Source organism: Rhinopithecus bieti, unplaced genomic scaffold (assembly GCF_001698545.2).
Source record: "Rhinopithecus bieti isolate Rb0 unplaced genomic scaffold, ASM169854v2 scaffold_39857, whole genome shotgun sequence".
Lineage (NCBI taxonomy): Eukaryota > Metazoa > Chordata > Mammalia > Primates > Cercopithecidae > Rhinopithecus > Rhinopithecus bieti.
This window is the reverse complement of record NW_016816641.1, coordinates 84,874-108,063: the sequence shown is the minus strand read 5'-3', so window position 1 is coordinate 108,063 and position 23,190 is coordinate 84,874. Positions and strand designations below refer to the sequence as shown.

At 48.7% G+C, this 23,190-nt stretch overlaps 2 protein-coding genes and 1 long non-coding RNA gene across 15 annotated transcripts in view; 2 read left to right on the top strand and 1 right to left on the bottom strand.

The window, feature by feature from the left end:
* The first annotated feature begins 350 nt into the window (after nt 1-350).
* RCCD1 (RCC1 domain containing 1) lies at nt 351-12,601 on the top strand. 4 transcript variants are annotated; one of them, XR_001882046.1, is made up of 10 exons: nt 352-713; nt 1,520-1,611; nt 2,427-2,626; nt 2,904-3,294; nt 3,399-3,520; nt 5,961-6,059; nt 6,392-6,562; nt 7,111-7,140; nt 7,704-8,152; nt 12,541-12,601. XR_001882046.1 is itself a non-coding variant. In XM_017855019.1 (10 exons), the coding sequence occupies exons 3-9, from the start codon at nt 2,461-2,463 to the stop codon at nt 7,853-7,855; spliced, it is 1,131 nt and encodes a 376-aa protein (XP_017710508.1). In that variant the 5' UTR covers nt 353-713; nt 1,520-1,611; nt 2,427-2,460; the 3' UTR covers nt 7,856-7,860; nt 8,010-10,984. The 4 variants fall into 4 exon arrangements, 3 of the variants coding, with proteins under 3 accessions (XP_017710507.1, XP_017710506.1, XP_017710508.1); XM_017855019.1 differs by lacking the exon at nt 12,541-12,601 and having other exon boundaries at nt 353-713; nt 7,704-7,860; nt 8,010-10,984; XM_017855018.1 differs by lacking the exon at nt 12,541-12,601 and having other exon boundaries at nt 351-713; nt 2,339-2,626; nt 7,704-8,441.
* PRC1 (protein regulator of cytokinesis 1) overlaps nt 12,593-23,190 on the bottom strand; it is a 29,750-nt gene continuing 19,152 nt past the window's right edge. For 3 of the 10 annotated variants that reach the window (XM_017855009.1, XM_017855008.1, XM_017855006.1), the window contains 6 exons: nt 21,336-21,482; nt 21,001-21,111; nt 16,930-17,040; nt 16,004-16,180; nt 15,636-15,677; nt 12,593-13,206 (listed from right to left, as the gene is read on the bottom strand). In XM_017855009.1, the coding sequence (XP_017710498.1) occupies nt 12,844-13,206; nt 15,636-15,677; nt 16,004-16,180; nt 16,930-17,040; nt 21,001-21,111; nt 21,336-21,482 (951 nt within the window). In that variant the 3' untranslated portion in view covers nt 12,593-12,843. Of the gene's footprint in view, nt 13,755-15,635; nt 15,678-16,003; nt 16,181-16,929; nt 17,041-21,000; nt 21,112-21,335; nt 21,483-23,190 lie in introns of all 10 variants that reach the window. The other 7 variants (XM_017855013.1, XM_017855010.1, XM_017855015.1 and 4 more) reach the window with 7 other exon arrangements.
* Nucleotides 12,925-23,190, top strand: part of LOC108517226 (uncharacterized) — a 23,566-nt gene continuing 13,300 nt past the window's right edge. Inside the window, exon 1 of the long non-coding RNA XR_001882047.1 lies at nt 12,925-13,231. This is a non-coding gene — a long non-coding RNA (uncharacterized LOC108517226). The remainder of the gene's footprint in view (nt 13,232-23,190) is intronic.

Genomic DNA, 23,190 nt, shown 5'->3' with positions numbered 1-23,190 from the left:
AGGAATCCAGTGGATTCCTCAACCAGGGCCCACTGAGTTGCTTCTTAATCCTATTGGAGGGACAAAGAGTAAGCCTAGGAAGCTAATCAATAAGAAACTCGCCAGACGTGGTGCCTCAAGCTTGTAATCCCAGCACTTTGGGAGACAGGCAGGTGGATCACTTGAAGTCAGGGGTTTGAGACCAGCCTGGGCAACATGGAAAAACCCTTTCTTTATTAAAAATACCAAAAAAAAAAAAAAAAAAAAATTGAGCAGAGTGTGGTGGTGTGCATTTGTAATCCCAGCTACTCGGGAGGCAGAGGCTGCAGTGAGCCAAGAGCGCAGCCTCCCAAAGTGTCGCCTGGGTGACAGAGCCAGACCCTATCTCAAAAAACATTAAACTATCCTAATAAATAAATCGTTCAGGGTACAGACTCCCATATGCTGGGCCTTCAACACTTGTCTTTATATTGGAAGTCGTCTGTGGCCTCCGCGGAGAGGGCGCTTGGTGGGAGCTGGGATTGGTGGCCAGCTGAGCCTGGTTGAAGGGCGGTTTGGGCCGCGCCCACCACCCTAGCCTGTTTCAAGGAGGGGTAAGCCCAACGTGAGGCTCATTTGGTCGACAGGGGCACGTGACGAGTCCTGAGCCAATCCGTAGAAGGTAAAAGCTGCTTCCTGTTTGGGCATCAGTCCCCGGCGGGTCTGGTTTGGAGGTGCTGCGGCTCCGGACTGAGGTAGGTGGCAGGGTCCGCCAGTCTTGGGGGTCACTCCTCGTCAACCCTTTAGCCCGGGTCTTAATGAATGTCCTCTCGGCGGTTCTAATCCGAGCTCTACCCCCCCGGGTTCCTGCAGGGGCGGGACCACTTGGTCCAACCTTTGCCTTGGTCCAGCGCCTCCCGGAGGTTTCAGTCCATTTCACAGACCCGGCGTAGGCCTTGGGACCGGAGCGGCCCTCGCGGGGAGGTGAACAGGGCTGCGGCCGCCGCGCCCCGGGCAGCGACGTCACCGCCCTTGCGGGGGATTGGCCGCCTCGCGTCGCGCGCCCTTCATACCTTTTCTCCCCGTGGCTGTCGGCGCCCGCTGGGCGGGAGGCCCATTCGGAGGCGGCAGCTCTGCGCCTTGGCGTTTCCTCCAAGGCTGCCCACCGGAAGGACCTGTCCGAGAGGGTGGAGGGCATAGGGTCAAGATCAAGGTCAGAGGCCCCATTAGGTTGGGAGAGGACACGGAAGGGGTTAGGAGCGCAGGAACTGGGGTCGCAGGAGAGACCCAAGATCTGACTTCAGAGGCCTGAAAATGCCAGTGCAATTCTGTTTCAGCCCGGGTGCGGCGGCTCACGCCTGTAATCCCAGCACTTTGGGAGGCCGATGTGGTCGGATCGCTCGAGCCCAGGAGTTTGAGACCAGCCTGGGCAGCATAGCGAGACCTCTGTCTCTATTACATAAGTTATTAAAACAAAAACAAAAAAACCTGCTCCAGCCGAATCTGCTTGAAGTGGCGTTGCTGTTGTAACCACCAGACTGTGTTTGTCTCCCCATTGAAGGGTTAGCTCCTTGGGAGCAGGCAACTGTCCTCACTGGCACAGAGGAGGAGCGCTCAGTAAATTTTTGCTGGATGAATAAACGACTAGATAAGGTACAGTTGAAATCGTGTCTGTATAACTTTCTCAAAACCAACACGATGTCCAGGGATAATTTTTTTGTCAACGCTAAATACTGGATTCAGTAAGCTCATACTGTGTGTTTATTATGGCATGTACTCGCACCAAACCCTTTATTTGCATTTATTACAATTCTGTGAGGTAGGTTCAAACAGCACCGCCCCCACTTCCCTTTGTAAACTGAAGAAATGCAACTGGACTCAAGTTAATTGGCTAAGGTCACAAGGCCCCGCTAAGCTGCAGAGGCACTGCCTCCCAAACGCTCTTCTGCGTTCCACTGTGGGGTGAGGGGCAGAGCACTGTGTGTGGAGTTGGTGGGACCTGATTTTAGTCCTCTGCCCGTCTCTGTCTAGCTATGAGTGTGTAAGGGTTATTTTCTCTGGGAATCTCCTCTGTAAAACGACCATTTTGGTTCCCAAGATTACATGGGATAAAGTGCCAGATGCTGGGAAGCTGCGGGACGGGTGGGGGTGTCGGGGGCGCTCGGATCCTAGTCCAATGTCTAAAGGACAGGCCACTTCGTACCCACTTTGTGGCACGCTGAGCTTGAGCCAAAAGGGAGGACAGGGAAAGTGCCTCACTAAATATTTGAGAATCTTTGTAAATCCGGTAGGGCATTAGCTAGGGCGCCTGTTCAGCGAAACGTTGTGGCACGGACTCTGCCTTTGTGGTCAGGAGAATGATAGTTTCGCTATTTTATAGATAAGGCAACTCCAGCCCCTGGAAGGCCAGGACTTGCCAGTGTCCCACTAGCAGGCTCTTTACAAGAATCTTCCTGGGCCCGCCGCAGCCAGGTGGCGGACTGCAGAGGGCGCTGCTGGGGCATGGCGGAGGAGCGGCCAGGGGCCTGGTTCGGCTTCGGTTTTTGTGGCTTCGGGCAGGAGCTGGGCTCCGGACGCGGGCACCAGGTGCACAGCCCCAGTCCGCTGCGGGCGGGCGTCGACGTCTGCCGCGTGAGCGCGAGCTGGAGCTACACCGCCTTCGTGACTCGTGAGCCTCCCCGCCCCGTCCCCACTTATTCCAGCAGCACTCTCCAGTCGCCTCCCCGCACCGCTGTGGTCAGTCCAGGGTGTCTTCCCCGTTCAGGCCGCCAGCCCCACATTCTGGGTTGGTCCCCAATTCGGCCCCTTCCCAGGAACACCCCCCCCCGACCCCGCCTCCATTCTGGCCACCCTGCTCCAATCTAGACCAGCCCCCAGCGCCGCCCCCAATTCTAGGCCCTCGGTGCGTGTCCCTTCCCCTCCCTAGCCCTCTCTCCGTCCCGCAGGTGGAGGCTGCGTGGAGCTGTCGGGCTCAGTCAGCGGTTCGGCGGGCGGCTGCAGGGACGCGTGGGCCTCGGAGGGGCTCCTTCTGGTGCTGCGCGCTGGGCCGGGGCCGGAGGCGTTACTGCAGGCCTGGGCGCCCGACTCGGCGCTGCGTGGGGAGCCCTTGTGGGCCCACAATGTGGTGCCCGAGGCCGAAGGGGAAGACGATCCGGGCGGTGAGGCCCAGACTGGGAGGCTACCCCTGTTGCCCTGCGCCCGTGCCTACGTGAGCCCGCGGCCTCCCTTCTACCGGCCTCTGGCTCCGGAGCTGCGGGCGCGCCAGCTGGAGCTGGGCGCCGAGCACGCGTTGCTGCTAGACGCGGCTGGTCAGGTGTTCTCCTGGGGCGGGGGCAGGTGAGCGGGGCCTGGGGCAGGTGAGGGCTGGTGATTGGAGAAGCAAGCGGAGCGGGGGGGACCCCTTAATGTGACTGTAGCTGACGAGGGTCTCCCTTGCTTAGGCATGGACAGCTGGGCCATGGGACCCTGGAGGCAGAGCTGGAGCCACGGCTATTGGAGGCGTTGCAGGGCCTAACCATGGCTGAGGTGGCCGCGGGGGGCTGGCATTCTGTGTGTGTGAGTGGTGAGTGACTTAGTGCTTCTCCAGAGGAGCTCATGATCTTGTGCAAACCTTCCTCCTCGTTTTCCAGTTTAGGTGGGTGGCCTACCCAGGCCTCCTTCCAAATTCATCCATCCATCGCCAGTCAGTTATGACTCCTAAATACCTCTCACCCTGGGTCTCCCCTGCTTGCACCATCACCCACTCATACCTGGACCCTGAAGTTTGTTCCTAGCTTCTCTGTTACTGGTCTCACTGCCCCTCCTCTCCTCTCCCCACCTGCTACCAGTGAGGACTGTCTTTTAACAGTGCTCCTGAGGGAGTATGGAGTGTGAGGGGGCAGCCGAGCCAAGGAGAAGGGAGAAAGCTGCCTAGGGGACCATGACATGTGGCACAGAGTGGATACTGAGGTGCCCAGCAGGTACCAGGATGGTGATGAGTGTGTCCCTGTGGTGGTGCCACAGCTGGCCGGAGTGAGGAGTTTCACTTGGTGATCCAGGTGCAGCTCCTTCCTAGGCTGTTAGAGCCCATGCAGAGAGGGTGAGGCTGGGAACAGATGATCTTTGCCTGTGTCTGGGGCTCTCAATTCTGGCTGCTACTTAGATTACCTGGAATCTTAAAAAGCTACCAATGCCAGGGGGGCCAGGCGTAGGGGCTCATGCCTATAATCCCAGCACTTTGGGAGGCCGAGGCGAGCGGATCGCGAGGTCAGGAGTTTGAGACCAGCCTGACCAACATGGTGAAACCCCGTCTCAAAAAAAAAAAAACAAAATTAGCTGGGTGCAGTGGTGCGCACCTGTAGTCCCGGCTACTTGGGAGGCTGAGGCAGGAGAATCGTTTGAACCTGTGAAGTGGAGGTTGCAGTGAGCTGAGATCGAGCCACTGCACTCCAGCCTGGGCGACAGAGTGAGACTCTATCTCAAACAAAAACAAAAAACTACCAGTGCCTGCCGGGCACGGTCGTTCATACCTGTAATCCCAGTACTTTGGGAGGCCAAGATGGATAGATCACGAGGTCAGGAGATAGAGACCATCCTGGCCAACATGGTGAAACCCCATCTCTACTAAACATACAAAAATTAGCTGGGCGTGGTGGCATGTGCCTGTAGTCCCAGCTACTCAGGAGGCTGAGGCAAGAGAATCGCTTGAACCCGGGAGGTGTAGGTTGCACTGAGCCGAGATCATGCCATTGCACTCCAGCTTGAGCAACAGAGTGAGACTCAGTCTCAAAAAAAAAAAAAAAAAAAAACTACTAATGCCTTCCCCTGCACCATATTCTCATGGAACCAGCCTGGGCTGGTTGCCAAGCTCAGGAAACCCTGGGCTGAGCCTGGCCATCATGGCAAAACCTCGTCTTTGTACAAAAATATGAAAATGAGCTGGACGTGGTGGCTCGTGCCTGTGGTCGCAGCTACTCAGGAGGCTGAGGCTGGAGGATCACTTGAACCGTGAGCGGAGGTTGCAGTGAGCTAAGATCATGCCACTGCACTCCAGTCTGGGTGACAGAGTGAGACTGTCTCAAAAAAAAAAAAAAAAAACCCTGGGCTGGAGAGAAGAGAGACCAGACGGCTGGAAACAACCCACTGAGACACCCTGCACTCAAGGCCCAGAAGGAGTTTGAGGCCTTTAGTGTAGAGATTGAAGCATGGACGCATCCCGCCAGACTTCCTAGTTTCAGATCATTGCTGGGGCCCTGAGACCTTGGGCCTGGTACTTTAATCCCTCTGTGCTTCAGTTGTCGTGAATAAAATAGGGATCCTGCGTAAATGGCGATACTGTCATAAAACCACCTGTAGGGCTATTGTGAGAATTAAGTGATTATATTTGAAAAGCACATGAAACATCAGCATGGATTAAGCACTTCATAAAATCAGCTATTAGAAATTTTTAGAATTAGGCAGCTGTTCCAACCAAAAAGCTCTAGTGTTGTGGGAGGCCAGGAAGGGGAGAGCTGTACATGGCTTTCAACAGGACCACTGCGGGTGCAGTTGAAAAAGGGGCACAGGCCGGCCCAGTGGTGGTTTTATTTATTTATTTAGAGGGATTTTGCCATATTGCTGAGGCTAGTCTCAAACTTTTGAGCTCAAGTGATCCACCCATCTGAACCTCCCGAAGTGCTGGGTTACAGGCATGAGCCACCACACCTGGCCCCGGCCCTGTGGTTTTGAAAGGGAGACCACTGCGGCACTTACAGGGATACGTTTCTAAAATGAGGGGCAATTTGGCAGCGTAAGAATGGAAGTGGAAGGTCCACTAAGGGTCTTAAAGGGTGATCTGAAGGCATTGAGGGAGATGGAACCTAAGACAAGACCCTGGGGCCTGAGAGGAAGCACCTTGGCCTGGAGTGCTGCCTTGGGCAGGGCAGGCTTTAGTTGTCCCCATGAGCGGATGGGATGGGGAAGGGAGTTTGGATGTATGCAGGGGGTTCACAGTCTGTTTCATGTGTCCCCTTGATTTCTTTCAGAGACTGGGGATATTTATATCTGGGGCTGGAATGAATCGGGGCAGCTGGCCCTGCCCACCAGGAACCTGGCAGAGGATGGAGAGACTGTCACAAGGGAAGGTGAGGGTCAACTCGGCTCCCACAGCTGTCTCCCCAGGATGTGGCTGTCACTCCTAACTCCTGGCTGTATGCTGGCCTCAGAGCTACACTGCTCAGATGGAGCATGTGAACCCCTTACGGGAGGGAGCATTGGCAAGGCTGATGCCGGTCTTGGCACAACACACTTGTGCAGTAGTGCCAACCCTGCCTGTAGAATGTAGGGGTTGGGAGCACCAGATTTGGAGCTAGACAGTCATGTGCCTCAGAGCTGTTGTGGTAATAAGTGACAGCATGAATAAGGTTTAGCTCAGGGCTCAGTTGGCGTTCACATCATTATTATTATAATTCTAAAGCCACAGGACTGAATGAAGATGGTTCTCAGGTGAAGAGAACGGGCCGGGTTGAGGATGGAGCCCCTGCCCCCTTCATAGCTGTCCAGCCCTTCCCAGCATTACTGGATCTCCCCTTGGGCTCAGATGCAGCCAAGGTCAGCTGTGGATCCCGGCACACAGCTGTGGTGACACGTGAGTGGGGCTGGGAGGCTGGTTTAGGATGGAGCAGGAAGGCACTCCACGCCACTCGAGCTGCTGTGGAAAGGGGTGTGGTTGATGGAAAAACTTCTGTTATAAGGCTTCTGTGGCTCATACAGAGCAGCTACCTTGCTCAGTGGATAAGCCCCAACCCCCATGTTGTTTCACAGTAGTTCCCCAGCCTGTCAAGCTCAGAAGATTCTTCCTTCTGGTGGGAGGGTGATGCTCTCTGTCCTCCGTGCATGCCCACAGACACATTCCCTGCCTGCCGCCACCTCTGACAGCAGGGTCTGTCCAGTCCGGCATGGAGGAAGACTGTGGCGCTCGGTAGTTGGGGCACACAGGAAGATCCGCCACTTTTTCCGTTGGGATCCTTTGCCATGCCACATGTGATCAGCCAGTTGTTGAGAATATGTTGTTCTACGCCAGGCACATCTCATGACGATTGTAATGTGCTAGCGGTGGGCTGTGCCAAGCCAGACTGGATAAATGCCTTGCCAAAGAACAGTAGTGACAACTATTGATTGTTCTTTTGCTTTCAGGAACAGGGGAGCTCTACACCTGGGGCTGGGGTAAGTAAAAGGATTGTTTTTGTGACCCTGAAACCAAGGGGGAGAAAGACCTGGGAGTATAGGGCAGGTGACAAAGCCACCAAGACTAGAGGAAGCAGGGGCCTCGGCCAGGTCACTGGGAGGATCAGGACTGCTCCCTCCCTGGGGTTGGAACAGACGTAGGCACACTGAGTCCGAGCCCAGACGGGGGAGACGTGGAGAGGATATTGGTACCACCTGCCTACCTCTCTGAAAGACTGTCTTAAGGGAGTATCCAACCAGCATTTACAAAGCAGCTTTTTGTGGATGTGACACTGGGTGGATAAAAAGGTATGATGGAAATGTGTGCTCTGAACATCTTAGCTTGGGTAGCAGGGAAGTCTGGAGGAGCGTCTGGCCTGGAGTGGCTGGTCGCCACTAGCCTCTTGGGGATACCCAAGTTGGCCTGGCTCTGGGTCTCCCGGATTCACAGAGCAGTGGGGCATAATCCTAGCACCTCATTTAATAGTCTGGGCCCCTTCGTGGAGGGAAAGAAGCAGCAAGACCCAGTGGAGACTATGGCAAAGGGGCTGGTTTCACTTTAGGTAAATATGGACAGCTGGGCCACAAGGACACCACCAGCTTGGATTGGCCCCGCCGTGTGGAATACTTTGTAGATGAGCAACTCCAAGTAAAGGCTGTCACCTGTGGGCCCTGGAACACCTACGTGTATGCTGTGGAGAAAGGGAAGAGTTGACGTGTGTATGTATATGTATATACAACACCTGTGAAACCCCCATTCAGGTCAAGGAAAACCATTGCCTGCACCCCAAGGGCCCTGTATTTGCCCCTCCCCATCATAGTCCTGCCTTTCACCCTCAAGCACCATCCTAAAATTGTCTGCACTTTAGAAACACCTGGAGAACATTGAAAACCCTGTCTGCCTAAGATCAGCATCAATGAAACAACGAAATCAACGAAACAATGAAATCAGAACCTCTGGGTGTGTGGCCTAGATACTGGTAGATTCAAAGCTCCACCCACCTCACCCCAGGTAATTTGATGTGTAGCTGAGATTGGGGCACATTCCAGGTCATCTTCCTTTGTCACTTTCCTGCTTTCGTTTGAATTTTACCAGCCTTGCATGCATCCTTATACAACATAGTTGTTTGCTTTTAAGTATTAGATAAATGGAATCTTGTATATGTGCTTTTGTGTCGTTTTTGTCACTCAGCATTGTGTGATCCATCCTTGTTGGGTCCTGGAGTTCTTTCATTTTTAATGCTATATGGTGTTCCGTTGTATGAATAATACCTCAAGTGATACAGTTTTGTTGATGGTCATTTTGTTTCTGATTTTGGTCATTCCACATAATACTTTCAGCAGCCTTCTGCACACGTGCACAGGTTCCTTTGCAGAACATTGAGTTGAATTGCTAAGTCAAGAGATACCTTTAATTTTACTAGATAACTGTTTTCCACCAGCAGGGTGGTGTCTACTGTGGCTGAAATGTCAGGTAGATGCACACCGATTTTAATTTGCATTTCCCTGAATACTGATGAGGTTGAGTAGCTTTTCATTTGTGTATTGGATAGCTGGCATGGTGGCTCACACCTGTAGTCCCAGCACTTTGGGAGGCTAAGTGGGGTGATTGCTTGAGGTGAAGAGTTCATATTTCTCGGCCATTTGGAATTTTTCTGTTGTGAAGTGCCTGTTCAAGTTTTCTGGCCTTTTAAAATGTTCTGTATTCTCCTTAGTGATTTTTCTTTTGGATATTTCAGATCCAAGGCTTTTGAGAGTTAATATTCAGAGTATCTTCTGCTACCATGTAGTTTGTTGTTTCAGTCTTTCCTGGTATTACCAATTTTTGTTTGATACTTAGGTGATGCTTACTCCATGCCAGGTAAGGCTCAAAGTGCTTTACAAGTATCAACTTATTTTGATAAAGTAAGTTTAACATCAGTAGTTTTCTATATGGTTAAATTGTATTTGTGCATGTATGTGTCTGTGGTTTAGCAAATGTTTCCCACCCATGGGGTCTTTAATTTTTTTTTTTTTCTTCTTTTTTTTATTGTGGTAAAATATACTGAACATAAAATGTTCAATAAAAAAATTTTTTAAACCATTTTTAAGTACATAGTTCAGTGACATATGCATTTACTGTGGTGCAACCATCACTATGCATTTCCAGAACTTTTTCATCATTCCATGCTGAGACTCTGCACATTAAACACTTAACTCCCCACTCTCCCCTTCCCCAGCCCCTGGCAACCAGTCCTAACCTTCTGTTTCTATGACTACTGTAAGTGCCTCATGTAAGTGTAATCCCATAGTATTTGTCTTTTTATGACTGGCTTATTTCACTTAGCAGCATGTCCTCCAAGTTCATCCATGATGTAGCTTATGTATCCAGACTTCCTGCCTTTTAAAGGCTAACATTCTGTTGTACGTATATATTGCTTTTTATTCATCCGTGCATTGGTGGATAGTTGAGTTGTTCACTACAGTGAATAATGCTGCTGTGAACATGGGTGTACAACTCTGAGTCTCTGCTTTCAGTTCTTTTGGATTTATACCCAGAATGGAATTGCTTATGTGGTAATTCTAATTTTTTTTGAGGAACTGCCCTACTGTTTCCCACAGAGGCTGCATCATTTTACATTCCCACTAGAAGTGCACACGAATCCTAATTTCTCCACATCTATACTTGTTTTCTATTTGTTGGTTAACAGCCATCCTAATGGGTATGAAGTGGGTTTCATTGTGGGTTTTTTTTTTTTTTGGATAGGGTCTCTCTGTTGCCCAGGCTAGAGTACAGCCTCCACCTCCTGGGTTTAAGCCATCCTCCTGGGTAGCTGGGGCTACAGGCACGTGCCACCACATCTGGCTAGTTTTTTGTATTTTTAGTAGAGATGGGGTTGTGCCATGTTGCCCAGGCTGGTCTCGAACTGCTGGGCTCATGTGATCCACTTGCCTTAGCCTCCCAAAGTACTACGATTATAGGCATGAGCCATCGCGCCTGGCCAAGCCATTTTTTAAAATGGACAGAAGTCAACAAAGACGACAGAAGGATGGCAAATAAGCATGTGAAAAGGTGCTCTACATCATTAGTCATTAGGGAATTGTAAATGGAAACAATAGTGAGACACCACTTCATACACCAGAATAACTAGAATTATATAAAGGTTGAACATACCAACTGTTGGTGAAGATGTGGAGAAACTGGAACCTTCATACATTACTGGTAGGAATGTAAAATGGTACAACTGCTTTGGCAAACAGTTTGGCATTTCTTTTTTCTTTTTTTGAGATGGAGTCTTATTCTGTTGCCCAGGCTGGAGTGCAGTAGCACAGTCTTGGCTCACTGCAACCTCCGCCTCCTGAGTTCAAGCAATTCTCCTGCCTCAGCCTCCTGAATAGCTGAGCTTACAGGTGTGTGCCACCACACCCAGCTAATTTTTGTATTTTTAGTAGAGACGGGGTTTCACCATGTTGGCCAGGCTGGTCTTGAACTCCTGACCTTGTGATCTGCCCACCTTAGCCTCCCAAAGTGCAGGGATTACAGGCGTGAGCCACCATGCCGGCCCAGTTTGGCATTTCTTAAAAAGTTAAGTGTATACCTACCACAGATGTGATCCAGCCATTTCACTCCTAGGTATTTATCCAGAAAAAAATACATATCCATACAAAAACTTGTATATGAATGTTTATAGCAGCCTTATTTTAATAGCCAAAACTGAAGAAAAGCCAAATGTGAAAAATAAACCTAATAAATAAACCTGTAGAAAATGCAAACTAATCTGTAGTAACAGAGAAATTGGTGGGCCGGGTACAGTGACTCATGCCCGTAATACCAGCACTTTGGGAGGCCAAGGTGGGCGGATCATGAGGTCAGGAGATTGAGACCATCCTGGCTAACACAGTGAAACCCTGTCTCTACTAAAAATACAAAAATTTACCGGGTGTGGTGGCACACGCCTGCAGTCCCAGCTACTCGGGAGGCTGAGGCAGGAGAATCCCTTCAACCTGGGAGGCAGAGTTGAGATCGCGCCACTGCACTCCAGCTGGCAAGAACGAGACTCCATGTCAAAAAAAAAAAAAAAAAATCAGTGGTTGCTGTGCAGGGTGAGGCTGGGAAGGAGGAATGAGAAAGGGGTGGGAGGCAACTTCTGGGGTAGAGATGCTTGGTTAACTTGACTGTAGTGATGGTTTTTCTGTCTTACCCTTCACATGTGTACAGTTTATATCCATCCTCCCTCAGTAATGCTGTTGAAGTTGGGCAGCCTCCCCATATTGAGACAAATGGCATTGAAGCCAGAAGCTTCCTAGGACTCCCTTTGCTCTTTACACATCAGGGGTTAGGTTTTATATTTCTCACAAAAAATTAGTGAGAATAAGAGATATTCTTTTTTTTTTTTTTTTTTTTTTTTGAGACGGAGTCTTGCTCTGTCACCCAGGCTGGAGTGCAGTGGCCGGATCTCAGCTCGCTGCAAGCTCCGCCTCCCAGGCTCACGCCATTCTCCTGCCTCAGCCTCCCGAGTAGCTGGGACTACAGGTGCCTGCCACCTCACCCGGCTAGTTTTTTGTAGTTTTAGTAGAGACAGGGTTTCACCGTGTTAGCCAGGATGGTCTTGATCTCCTGACCTCGTGATCCACCCGTCTCGGCCTCCCAAAGTGCTGGGATTACAGGCTTGAGCCACCGTGCCCGGCCGAGATATTCTTAATTTAGAAATGTACCAGAGAGTATTTTAAAAATCACACTCTGCCAGGTGTGGTGGCTCACGCCTGTCATCCTAGCACTTTGGGAGGCAGGCAAATCATCTGAGGTCAGGAGTCCAAGACCAGCCTGGCCAACATGGTGAAACTCTGTCTCTATTAAAAATATAAAAATTAGTCAGGTGTGGTGATGTGTGCCTGTAATTCCAGCGAATCAGGAGGCTGAGGCAGGAGAATCGCTTGAACCTGGGAGGTGGAAGTTGCAGGGAACCAAGATAGTGCCACTGTACTTCAGCCTGGGCGATGGAGTGAGACTCAAAAAAAAAGAAAAAAAAATCACATTCCTAACTAAAAATTTCCAGGAGGCCGGGCGCAGTGGCTCACGCCTGTAATCCCAGCACTTTGGGAGGCCGAGGCCAGTGGATCATGAGGTCAGGAGATCGAGACCATCCTGGCTAACACGGTGAAATCCCCGTCTCTACTAAAAATGCAAAAAATTAGCTGGACGTGGTGGCGGGCACCTGTAGTCCCAGCTACTCGGGAGGCTGAGGCAGGAGAATCGCTTGAACCTGGGAGGTGGAAGTTGCAGGGAACCAAGATAGTGCCACTGTACTTCAGCCTGGGCGATGGAGTGAGACTCAAAAAAAAAGAAAAAAAAATCACATTCCTAACTAAAAATTTCCAGGAGGTTCTTTTAGTTTTTTCTGTTTCTGTTTTCACACACAGACCAACCAACTCAAAAGTGACTGGGGAAAAAAAGGAAACACCACACTGTATCTTTTGAAATGTAAGTATACAGATTTTAATTTATTTTAAGAATAATTTTATATTTTAAAAACAGGACATGTACTGTATGAGTAAACAAGTGTGGCTGACACAGAACAAGTCCACACTGATAAGCTTTTGAGAACCATTTACACTAGGTTGACAGTAGTACTGCTGCAGGCAGACAGAGGAAGAATAAATAATAGTGCTTCAAGAAGAGTAGTGATTGAGAGGGTAGGTAAAGAGGGCGTCTCATCGTGGATGTTAGAGCAGGAACAACTCCCCAGTAGTGACATGTGCAAAGTTCCAGATCTCCACGACAAAGACAGCCCAACCCATTGGAACAAACAGACTCCCAATGCAGCTGGCAACTGCAGGGGTAGAAGAACTCAGGCAAAGTAGGCACAGGAATGGGGAGATGGGAGCCAGGGACAAATGCTGAGGAAAGCATTCCAACAAACATGTGTGTTCATACATGCATACCCCCAACAAAGGGCATTGCACTGTGTAACAGAACTGAACACAATTTAACAAAGCAGTTCCCAGCCTTCCTGTCACCTCTTTGGCAGTAGGGCAGGCCATCTCAACTTCAGACACACAGACATTCTCATCAGGAGGAAGGCTGTCCTGTGTGGTGGGGACAAAGCTTCAGGTGAGAGCAAAGCTATGATAGCTACAGCATTAAGTGAACATGCCTAAACAAAAAAGATGTTAATTACTAGTTACAGGTATACATGCCAGAACTACCCCAGGGATGGGCATAGTCAGTCATTTTCCTACACAGTGGTGAAATAAAACAAGCTTTGATCATGCTTCAGCAAGTAGAATTATGTGGTAGAGGTCAGGCCCCATATGCTAAAATTTGCACTTCCTGCCATAAACTTTTAAGGTATTTAAGTCAAAACCAAGTCTCCTAGGACCACTAAACCTACGATGGACTTTCATCTGTAACACTCATTCACATCTTTAAGTTAGGCCCATGGTCATGGAACCTGTCCAGGGTTTCAAGCACGCCTAGGCTGAAGAAAAACTAAAGTCACCCCCATATAACTAGGTCCAGTCTAGGCACAGGAAGCCCCAGCTGGCTGACTGATCAGGGCTTCTCAGGACTGGATGTTGGTTGAATTGAGGATTCCAGAAGTAGCATCAGATTTGGAAGCCTTTGAAAGTTCTCGCTGTTGAAAAATAAATAACATCAGTGGCAATACTGCCTCTATTACACATGCCCCACCCTTCTAAGTGTGATTTAAATGTCAGCAAAAGGTCCCTTGAAGGCAGTTTCTCTGAGATCCCCAGCCTGGCATAGGCTGCGTTAGGAGTAAAAGGCAAAGAACTCTGAGCACCATTCTATTAGTCATAGACAGAGTGCATGTGCACGCATGCCTGTGATCCCTTTCCTCAGCCAGTCCCTTCTGTTACACCTCAGAGAAATCCTTCATCCAGTCATACACCATATAATGACGTTTCAGTTAACAACAGGCCACATACACTATGGTGGTCCCATAAGGTTATACCGTATTTTTACTGTACCTTTTCTATGTTTAGATACACAAATACTTACCATTGCGTTTACAACTGCCTACAGTATCCCAGCCTGAATCAAAAAAACCCACAATTGCCTATAGTATTCTTTCTGTAACATGCTGCCCAGGTTTGTAGCCTAGGAGGAAAACGCCATACCATATAGCTTAGGTGTATAGGCTGTACTGTCTAGGACTGTTAAGTACACACTGATATGTGCACAATGAAATTGCCCCACACATTCTCAGAACATATCCCTGTCATTAAGTGAGGCATGACTCTACTTCACAAAGCTACTTTAGAGTCGTCAAGTAGGCAACAAGCTTTGGTCTCTTGAAGCCCTCTATAAAACAGTGGGCCAGAACATATATCTACCAATCCCTGGGGCTGAGGCCTTGTAACCTGCTGGTGATTTGATCTCATGCTGGAGCACATGGTATAGCAGCAAAAGATAAAGCATGAATGGCCATTGAGAAAGACAGATATTAGCAGAGGTTAGTTTACCGGCTTTGGTGCTGCCTGGTGGAGTCTATCAGTCATAGCAACCCAAACCAGATGAACCTACCTAGGACTAGCCACAGAGATAGGCAGGTACATTTAAGCCTCAACTAGATAACATGGGCCTTGGTTGAACAAGCAAAAAAGAGAAAGCTGGACCTCCGTCCAGCAGTCAGCCAGAGTGACACACACCCACTTTTATAGGTAGAAGCACCACCAGCCACGTAATTTGAAAAACTTGCCGGAGTAGGAAGCCAGTTTCAGTGATTAAAATTAGCTGCAGCCTTGGCCAACTGTTCCATTCTCCATCCCTGCAGCAATTAAGAGGGGAGGCAGGCTAGGGGTTTAACTCAACATATCCCCTCAAGGGTGAGGGACATCCTCACCTCTTGCTAGTAAAATATTGAGAGAAGAGAAGACAGATTAAGTAAAAGGCAGTGTAATTAGGTGTTAGCAGATATAGAGTAGGATACTAGGAAGTGAAGAGCATTCTGGAAAAACTTGCTTCCAATGCTTCGTCTATGCTTCAGTAGCTCAATGTACGGAAAGAGGCAAAGGTAAGGAAATTGGCATTAGCTAGCTGAGAATAGACAGAGCTGGCAGTTGAGCCCTGAGGTTAGGAAGGCATATACTCCAGGAAATAATCAGCACACAGGCCAAGAGCCTCATTGTAGGCAGCACACAGCTGGGGCTCCCTTCCCCATGTGATGGGGCCTCTATTCTTTCCAGCTACTGCCGGCCTTTGATGTCACAATTGGGGAGGGTCAAGGTTTTCTGTTAAACACGATTTAAAACTGCCTGACTTTAGGGGCTGAGAATCCAATTCAAGTCTGAACAAATTTTCTTATTAATCTGTTGTGAATGTAAATCAGATGTGTTTTTTTTGAGTCCATGATAGGAATTCCTGCTTCCTTTGTAACACTGCCGAGATTATTGGTTAGTGTAGCCCTGTGCCCAGATGAATGAAGCCAGCAGATGACAGATCAGTTAGGAAAAGGGACAAGGGACATGGGACATGCAGGGGTTGCCATACAGACCTGAAGCCCAACAGTGGAACTGTCAGAGAGGGACGGATCCTTCTAAGAACAAAGAATTGAGACAATTACCAAGAACTCCACCAAGAGAGCACCAGGGCAGTGACAGAGGGGTTGCCTCTGGCAGCCAGGGAATGGTATATATTAAGCAGAAGGATCCAGGTTAAATGTCTAGTTGCTGCTGCCAACTTCTTTCTTATACAACCCCCCCTTAAATCACACCCACCCCACCATGGTCAAAGCAGGAAAGGGATTCTCAGCCTCCAAGGTAGCTACCCTAGCTAATAGCCTGGGTGCCCCTGGGAAGATACCCACTCTGCCCCAACTGTGTGCTCCCCAGAGACTGGTAGATATTAGAAAAGGTGAATTACCGCAAACTCAGAATAGGTGCTGGCAACAGAATTAATGCTGAAGTTGCGCTGGAGGGGGGCCGAGCCAGGGTACCCACCACTCAGGATGCTGCCGTTGAGCTCCAGGTTCTCCTTGTTGGCTCCATGCCTGCCAGTACGGGGTGTTTTCTTCCCTGAACAGGTGGAAGCAGCAACCGGCTGCAGAGAAAGGAAAGAGATCCATGTATCCTCCTCCTAATGAACGTGCACATACAATACCTGCACTGGTCAACGGCTGAGACTATCTTTATATTCATGTCTATAATCCTATACTTTTTAGTTAAAAAAAAAAAATATATGGGGCTGGGTGTGGCTCACGCCTATAATCCCAACACTTTGGGAAGCCAAGACAGGAGGATTGCTTGAGGCCACATGTTCAAGACCAGCCTGGGCAACATAACAGAACCCCATCTCTAGAAAATTTTTTAAAATATGAATTCTTGATTTACACAACACCTATCTTGTGCATCATCTAATAAAATATTTGAAAGACTGTGTTTTACCGCATACTTTTCAACATCTCTACTGAGTACTTGGCATGTCTAGTGATCTGGTTTCACTGGGCTGGAACCCACATGTAGGGGATTTAGCTCCATACCAGCTGAAGACTGGGCTTGGAATTGAGTCAGCTTGGAATTGAGTCCACAGCGACCCTGCCTGATCTTCAGTTTCCCAGACATCCCAGTGCTTCTCATGGTACCAGTGGGGCTCAGAGTGACTGTTCTCTTTTTTTGCACATTAATTTTGGACCATTATTTAATGCTGAGCTAGCTTATATCTGTCAACTCTCAGCATGTAAGTAAGAACCAAATCCAGGGATCTTAGAATCCAGAACAAGTAGGTGGGGCCTCTGGGTGAACAGGCTAGGGATGCATGTGAGGATGTGCTTAGACACAGGGCATACTAACCTTGCTGCCAGAAGGAGGAAGTCGAGACACAGGGGAGTGGTAGATTGTCCCTCCAAAGATAGGCCGAATGCTACTATTGGCCGTAGCATTGGACATGGTGGTAGTGTTCAGCTACAGAGAAGAACACATGGGTTACTTATGTGCAGTAACATCCTCAGCATTTTTAGCAACCCGTCTCTACCCTACAGAGAAATGACTATTGGAGGCAGTCCAGGGAAGATGGCTTTGCATGGTGAAGGGCCTGCTGTGTCTAATACTGCACAGGTTTGAAGAAACCTGTGGAAAGTTTTCAAAGCCTATTGATATCCAGCAAATGTTAATGTAAAATGGTACAACCACTGTGGCACAAGACATCTAGCATACGATCCAGCCATTCTACTCTCAGGTGTCTCTACCCAAAAGAAACGAAAGCAGAGATCCATACAAAGACTTAGATGTAAATGTTCATAGCAGCTACCTGCAACAGCCAAAAGCTGGAAACAACCAAATACCCATCAGCAAGTAAGTGGACAAACTGTGGCAAATTCATACAGTGGAATGAATATTGATCTGCAATAAAAAGGAGTCACCTTTTGATACATGCAACAACAGAGATGAATCTATACTAAATGAAAGAAGCCAGACAAAAAAGAATATATACTGCGGGATTCTATGTAAAATGTTTCAAAATGCAAACATCTGTAGTTAAAGAGTAAATCCCTACTTGCCACAGCTAGAGGCTGGGGGCAAATCAGGAACCAGGGAAGGAGGGAGGTAATACAAAGAGGCACTAGGAAACTTTGGGGACCATGGAAATGTTCATTATCTAACTTATGGTGACAGTTTCATTATGTAAACATACATATGTCAAAACATATGCTAATAAGAGCTCTAAACGTTTTTGAGATGGGGGTCTCACTCTGTCACCCAGGCTGGAGTACAGTGGTACAATCTTGGTTCACTGTAGCCTCAACCTTCTGGGCTCAAGCAGTCCTCCAACCCCAGCCTCCTGAGTAGCTGGGACCACAGGTGTGTGCCACCACAACCAGCTTTTTTTTTTTTTTTTTGAGACGGAGTCTTGCTCTACCACCCAGGCTGGAGTGCAGTGGCCAGATCTCAGCTCACTGCAAGCTCCACCTCCCGGGTTTACGCCATTCTCCTGCCTCAGCCTCCCGAGTAGCTGGGACTACAGGCGCCCGCCTCGTCACCCGGCTAGTTTTTTGTATTTTAAGTAGAGACGGGGTTTCACCGTATTAGCCAGGATGGTCTTGATCTCCTGACCTTGTGATCCACCCGTCTCGGCCTCCCAAAGTGCTGGGATTACAGGCTTGAGCCACCGCGCCTGGCCAACCAGCTAATTTTTGTGTTTTTCGTAGAGATGGGGCTTCAACATGTTACCCAGGCTAGTCTCCCAACTCCTGAGTTCAAGCAATCCCCCTACCTTGGCTTCCTAAAGTATTAAGATTACAGGCTTGAGCCACTGCGCCCAGCCAAAACTTTTTTTTTTTTTAAATTAAAAAAACTCTAGGGAGCTGGGCACAGTGGCTCATGCCTGCAATCCAGCACTTTGGGAGGCCGAGGTGGGTGGATCATTTGAGGTTGGGAGTATGAGACCAGCCTGACCAACATGGAGAAACCCCATGTCTACTAAAAATAAAAAATTAGCCGGGTGTGGTAGCGCATACCTGTAATCCCAGCTACTCGGGAGGCTGAGGCAGGAGAATCGCTTGAACCCGGGAGGTGGAGGTTCACGCCTGTAATCCCAGCACTTTGGGAGGCTGAGGCAGGTGAATCTTCTGAGGTCAAGAGATTGAGACCATCCTGGTCAACAAAGTGAAACCCCATCTCTACTAAAAATACAAAAATTAGGTGGGCATGGTGGCACAGGCCTGTAGCCCCACCTACTCAGGAGGCTGAGGCATGAGAATCACTTGAACCCAGGAGGCGGAGGTTGCAGTGAGCCGAGATCACGCCACTGCACTCTAGCTTGGCAACAGAGCAAGACTCCATCTCAAAAACAAAAACAAAAAACACATTTTAGGCCAGGCACAGTGGCTCATGCCCTATAATCCCAGCACTTTGGGAGGCTGAGGCAGGAGGATTGCTTGAGCTCAGGAGTTTTGAGACCAGCCTGGACAACTTAGTGAGACCTCGTTTCTACTAAAACTCAAAACCCACCCCCCCCAAAAAAAAATTAGCTTGGTATGGTGGCATGTGCCTGTAAGTCTCAGCTACGTAGAGGCTGAGATTAGAGAATCACTTGAGCCCAGGAGGTTGAGCTGCAGTGAGCCATTATGACACCACTGCATTCCAGTGTGGGCGACAGAGCAAGACACTGTCTAAAAAGAATAAATTTATGTTACAAAATATGAGTAGGGAGAAGAAATAATGCTTTTATTTATCAAAAAGAAAAAAGTAGGCCAGGCGCAGAGGCTCACGCCTGTAATCCCAGCACTTTGAAAGTAGAGGTGGGTGGATCACCTGAGGTCAGGAATTCAAGACCAGCCTAGCCAACATGGAGAAACCCTGTCTCTACTAAAAATACAAAATTAGCTGGGCGTGGTGGCACATGCCTGTAATCCCAGTTACTTGGGAGGCTGAGGCAGGAGAATCGCTTGAACCTAGGAGGCGGAGGCTGTAGTGAGCTGAGAACATGCCATTGCACTCCAGCCTAGGCAACAAGAGCGAAACTGTCTCAAAAAAATAAAATAAAATAAATAAATAAATAAAGTCCTCTCTGACTTTGTGCTGTAGAGATGAAGAATCATTACATGTTTCATTTAGTAAGTAAGCATGAACGTTGTTTTTCACATGGTACAACATGGCCACCTCTTGGCCTTACAGGGAAAACCAGTGAAGCTTTCTTTTCATCATTACCAGAATGTTAGCAATCATTCCCCCCCCCCTCGAATTTAATGCAAGGACTCAAGCGCAGACACCAAAGCTGGCCACTCTGTGACTGTCACTATAGGCTGCTATTCAGCCTTCCATTCACTCTCAAGTGGACTCGACATGAAGGGACAGAAGAACCCTTTCCCCTCTGCAGGACCGAGGGCAAGAGATGTAGGGAAAAGAAAGATCAGACTGTTACTGTGTCTATGGAGAAAAGGAAGACATAAGAAACTCCATTTTGATCTGTACTAAGAAAAATTGTTTTGCCTTGAGATGGTGTTAATCTGCAACTTTAGCCCCAACCCTGTACTCACAGAAACATGTGCTGTATGGAATCAGGGTTTAAGGGATCTAGGGCTGTGCAGGATGTGCCTTGTTAACAGTATGTTTACAGGCAATATGCTTGGTAAAAGTCATCGCCATTCTCCATTCTCGATTAACCAGGGGCACAATGCACTGCGGAAAGCCGCAGGGACCTCTGCCCAAGAAAGCCTGGGTATTGTCCAGGTATTTTCCCCCACTGAGACAGCCAGAGATAGGGCCTCGTGGGAATGGAAAGACCTGACTGTCCCCTAACCCAACACCTGTAAAGGGTCTGTGCTGAGGAGGATTAGTAAAAGAGGAAGGCCTCTGTCTCCTGCATGCCCCTGGGAACGGAATGTCTTGGTGTAAAACCCGATCATATATTTGTTCTATTCTGAGACAGGAGAAAACCGCCCTGTGGCTGGAGGCGAGATATGCTGGTGGCAATACTGTTCTGTTACCCTTTACTACACTGACATGTTTGGGTGGAGAGAAGCATAAATCTGGCCTACGTGCACATCCAGGCACAGTACTTTCCCTTGAACTTATTTGTGACACAGCTTACTTCGCTCACATGTTTTCCTGCTGACCTTCTCCCCACTATCACCCTGTCCTCCTGCTGCATTCCCCTTGCCGAGACAGTGAAAATAATAAAAAATACTGAGGGAACTCGGAGACCGGTGCGGGTGTGGGTCCTCTGTATGCTGAGCACTTGTCCCCTGGGCCCACTGTTCTTTCTCTGTACTTTGTGTGTGTCTTATTTCTTTTCTCAGTCTCTCGTCCCACCTGACTAGAAACACCTACGGGTATGGAGGGGCTGGCTCTGTTCAAAGAGGTGGCTGGGACTACCCTCACCCACTCCCTTGAAATCAGTGCTTCCCTAAGCCTTGTGTTTACCTTACGTGCTTTGCCCGGTGTGTTGGGAGCCAGTCCTCGCCGCTTGCTGGGTGTTCGAGGAGCGCTGCCATAGAGCATCTCTGTCTCTGTCTGTTTTTTGTTCTTGAGTTGCTGCGTGAAAGTCAGAAGCAACAGTGATAAATCTCAGGAAGAGAGCAGGTCTGGGATGGCAACAGAAGCAGGACCAGGAATCTAGGCCCATGTCTCCGCAGCCAGAGCTAAAAAGAGTTGCCACAGGCTCCCTATTCAACAAACCCTGGTCCCTGGCAGAGACTCTGGGCTGCTCAGATTACCATCTTCCTCTTATCCCAATTTGTGTTCATGTTCACACTTACTCTTTCCTGCCTGGCTCTCTCTTTCTCCAATCGATGCATCTCCCATTGTTCTGCCACATACTCCATGAATTTCTGCCCATTCACCATAAATGCCTTTGAATGTTCCTGTTCCCACAGTTCAATTCGTGCCTTCAACTCTTCTTCCAGCTGAGACCAGAAATAAGGACATGTTAATTACTTCAACTCTTTAGTGTAAAGCCCAAATGAAATGATTTCTCTAGAGAGTGACTCCTCCTCCCCAGAGCATCACTAGCCTCATCTCAGGTAGCTGGGCCCACATAGGTACAGGTCAGAGTGACCAGAAATCAAAGCCCGGGGACATTTCACTCACACAACATACAAGAGTGGAAAATGGCAAGAACCCAAAGTTTGACCACTAAGGTTTTGGTGCCTGAAATTGGAGGCAGCACAGGAAAGATAAGCAATATGAAATAGGCAGTGAACATTAGGAGCAGGACTCTGAAATCAGACATAATGGGGTTCAATCTGGAATCACCCTCTTTACTGGCTGTGAAGCAGTGAGCAAATTTATATAACTTTTTTTTTTTTTTTTTTTTTTGGGACAGTCTGCTGCCCAGGCTGGAGTGCAGTGGCACGATCTCGGCTCACTGCAACCTCCACCTCTTGGGTTCAAGCGATTCTTGTGCCTCAGCCTCCTGAGTAGCTGGGATTAATAGGCATACACCACGCCCGGTTAATTTTTGCATTTTTAGTAGAGATGGGGTTTCATCATGTTGGCCAGGCTGGTCTTGAACTGCTGGCCTCCCAAAGCCCTGGGATTACAGGAGTGAGCCACCATGCCTGGCCAGATTTACCTAACTTCTTAGTACCTCAGTTTCCTCATCTGTAAAAATGGAAATAATACCAACCTCATAGGGATGTTGTGAGGAGCAGATGAATTACTAAATGAGAGTGTTTTGAAATGATATCCCTGACTTAACTCAAAAAAATGGTGGTATTATCAAAGTGGAAAATGGTAATGAAGCCCACAGAACTCTCTCTGTCAAAGGCTTTCCTTATGTAACTGGCTGAATTGTGTTTCCCCCCAAATTCAAATGTTGAAGCCTTAACCCCCAGTACCTCAGATTGTGACTGTATTTGGAGACAGCGTCATTAAAAAGAGAATTAAAACCAAGTGTGCTGGCTCATTCCTATATTCCTAGCATTCCTGAGGCCGAGATGGGAGGATTGCTTGAGGCCAGGAGTCCAAGACCAGCCTGGTCAACATAGTAAGACCCCATCTCTTGAAGAAAAAAAAAAAAGAACTCAGTTAAAATGAGGTCATTAGGTGGGCCCTAATCTCATATGACTGGGAGTAATCAGGCCACACATATGGCGGGGAAACCATGTGAAGACACTGAGAAGACAACGACCATTTACAAAGCCAAGGAGAGAGGCCTCAGAAGAAACCAACTCTGCCAATGACATGTTGTCATCAGATTTGCAGTTTCTAGAGTTGTGAGAAAATAAGTTGCTGTTGTCGAAGCTGCCCAGTACGTAGTGTTTTCTGAGATGGAGTCTCTCACTCTGTTGCCCAGGCTGGAGTGCAGTGGCGCGGTCTTGGCTTACTGCAATCTCTGCCTCCCGGGTTCAAGCGATTCTCCTGCCTCAGCCTCCTGAGTAGCTGGGATTACAGGTGCCCGCCACCATGCCTGGCTAATTTTTGTATTTTTAGTGGAGACCAGGCTGGTCTTGAACTCCTGACCTTGTGATCCGCCAGCCTCCCAAAGTGCTGGGATTACAGGTGTGAGCCACCACACCCGGCCTGTAGTGCTTTATTATTGGCAGTCCTAGCAAACGAATATGCCTTGATACACAGTTGCGTATACTGAATATATAACTTATTATCTCTGCC

Bases quoted from the DNA above. Each gene is read 5' to 3' on its own strand.
- RCCD1 (XM_017855019.1), top strand. From the start codon at position 2,461: ATGGCGGAGGAGCGGCCAGGGGCCTGGTTCGGCTTCGGTTTTTGTGGC. The intron at 3,295-3,398 runs GTGAGCGGGGCC...TCCCTTGCTTAG, and splicing joins TTCTCCTGGGGCGGGGGCAG to GCATGGACAGCTGGGCCATG. The intron at 6,060-6,391 runs GTGAGGGTCAAC...ATAATTCTAAAG, and splicing joins AGAGACTGTCACAAGGGAAG to CCACAGGACTGAATGAAGAT.